General features: G+C 43.8%; 1 protein-coding gene across 2 annotated transcripts in view; it reads right to left on the bottom strand.

The window, feature by feature from the left end:
* ltc4s (leukotriene C4 synthase) overlaps positions 1–2,135 on the bottom strand; it is a 5,198-nt gene extending 3,063 nt beyond the window's left edge. Inside the window, exon 1 of one of the 2 annotated variants that reach the window (XM_042226570.1) lies at positions 1,943–2,135. In XM_042226570.1, coding sequence (XP_042082504.1) covers positions 1,943–2,000 — 58 coding nt within the window. In that variant the 5' untranslated portion in view covers positions 2,001–2,135. The remainder of the gene's footprint in view (positions 1–1,942) is intronic. The other variant, XM_005937046.2, reaches the window with a different exon arrangement.
* Positions 2,136–2,179: the final 44 nt, after the last annotated feature.

Here is a 2,179-nt window from a genome sequence, read left to right on the forward strand (position 1 = left end):
ACACACACACACACACACACACACACGTTGTGTTTCCATCACTTTTGGGGACATTACATTAATTTAATGGAGACTTAACCTGACTCTACCCATCACAAGTCCCTGCCTGAACTTTACCCTAACCCTGACTCAAGCCTTAGTAGGCGAGACCTCAATGTGAGTGTGTAAACAAATTTGTGTCCCCACAACAATAAGTAATACATGACCACATACACTGACACCCACACAGCAATATTAGTATGGCAGGGATCAGGCCCACACAATGTGCTTATACATGGCCCACATATCGCAATGAATAACGGCCCTTTGGTGGCCCAGACCTGGTTTGCCAGAGGTAATCCACACATGGGCCAGCACAAGGCCAGTTTCAGACACCCTGGTCGTCCTGTGCTGGCCCATGTGTGGATTACCTCTGGCAAACCAGGTCTGGGCCACCAAAGGGCCGTTATTCATTGCGATATGTGGGCCATCTGTAGGTGGTGTGCAGCCACGGGCCAGTTGTAGACACACTGCTGGCCCTGTGCTGGCCCAGAACGGTTTCAGCTCTGGCCCCAGATGTCAGCATAACGTGTACCTTAATCAAGCCATGCAATAACAACAACATGTGCCAGAACATGCAAAACAGTGCAAAAGTAACATGCCAAAACTCTGTTCAGACAGTGAATGGACTGATTTTTATGTAGCGCTTTTCTACTCTCCCAGATTTCGCAAAGTGCCGGCTTGATACCAGATCCTGGCCAGACCTGCTTGCTATGTAGGCACTAACACAGACACAGTTACTTTACCAACTGACCCCTGAGCTCCTAAGTGTCCCTCAAACCTCATTCAGGGATCCACTCCTCTACTTCACTGTCACTCCCTGAAAGCTCACTGTCCTCACTTTCTGAGGACAGAAAGTGCACACTCCCTTGGTTTCCTTGCATAAAAAGTTTTTACATCCATGTCCTGTAATTATGAGTAGATTGTAAAGTAAAAAACATTGACTATGATCATATAAATGCACACAAACACATCTCTACACACATATCCAAATGCATTATATTGTCTGAAAAAAAAAAAATTGGGCTAACTGCGCAGTGTTGCCTTGAGGCAACGAATGAAAATGAACAGTTTTACAGTATAAATAAATGTTAAAAAGTAGAACAAACAATCAAATATGCTTCTTAACATATTCATGCACATACAAGTATTTTTAATATATATTTATTTCACTATAAACATGTAAAATTGTGATCTTTATCTTGCCTCCTAATGGAGATGTCTCTCATGTAGTGCAGCTTGCAGAAAGGAGCCCTTCCCCCCCCTTCCCCAATCAAAGTCACACCACCTTCAACTCCACATTTTATTGGAAAGAGATGTGCCTGGTAGCATTGTTTGGAAGAAAAAAAAAACTTGTTGTTTTTTTTTGAAGGGCCACCGTAAGGCATGAAAATGTGGTTTGTTGTCTCAGGGCAATGCTATGCAGTAGAGGGTTAATGACACACCCTCAAGTACAGATATCCGGAAATTTTACTTTAGTAAAGTAACGAAGTACAAATACTTCGTTACTTCCCACCTCTGGTGTACGCTGACATGCAAAGACAGGAATTCAAACTGCTTTAAATACGACAAACATAAAACACGTGTAAAAAGAAGTCAGGAAATAAAAAGGCGTAAAACACTAACCGAGCTATAGTGTAAAAGAAAAAGATTCAAGAATCATGACCGGTTAAATCACCGTGTTTAACTTTTTTGTGCATTTATAATTTTAAAACCGACGAGGTCTGAAGACGGCCTCGACTATGAAAACAGCACCAGCTGAGCAGTTTCTCGAGTCTGCAGGCTGGAACAGTTTAAAACGGTCATAAACATACAAAACGATGTAAAACTAAACAGGAAGGAGAAAACAACGTTTAGAATGATCATTTAATCCCAGTAAGAAGTCGTGTCACAAAAAGCTTACCTTGCTCCAGGACGCCCAGCAGTGTCACGGCGCCGAGCCCGACCAGCTCCTCCATCATTTACAGAGTCAGACAGGTGAGACCGACACACACCTGGTCTGCGAGGACAGGTGTAATGCCAAGTAGTTCGTCTCGATAGAATTTATCTGCGTCGGGAGCGCGCACTGGGCAGGGAGAGCGGACCCAGTCGACTCCGCCTCCATTCCAACCACACCAGACCTGGAAGTAGCGACGTTTTA

This window comes from Haplochromis burtoni, unplaced genomic scaffold (assembly GCF_018398535.1).
Source record: "Haplochromis burtoni strain Fernald_Lab_line unplaced genomic scaffold, NCSU_Asbu1 Contig_217, whole genome shotgun sequence".
Classification (NCBI taxonomy): Eukaryota; Metazoa; Chordata; class Actinopteri; order Cichliformes; family Cichlidae; genus Haplochromis; species Haplochromis burtoni.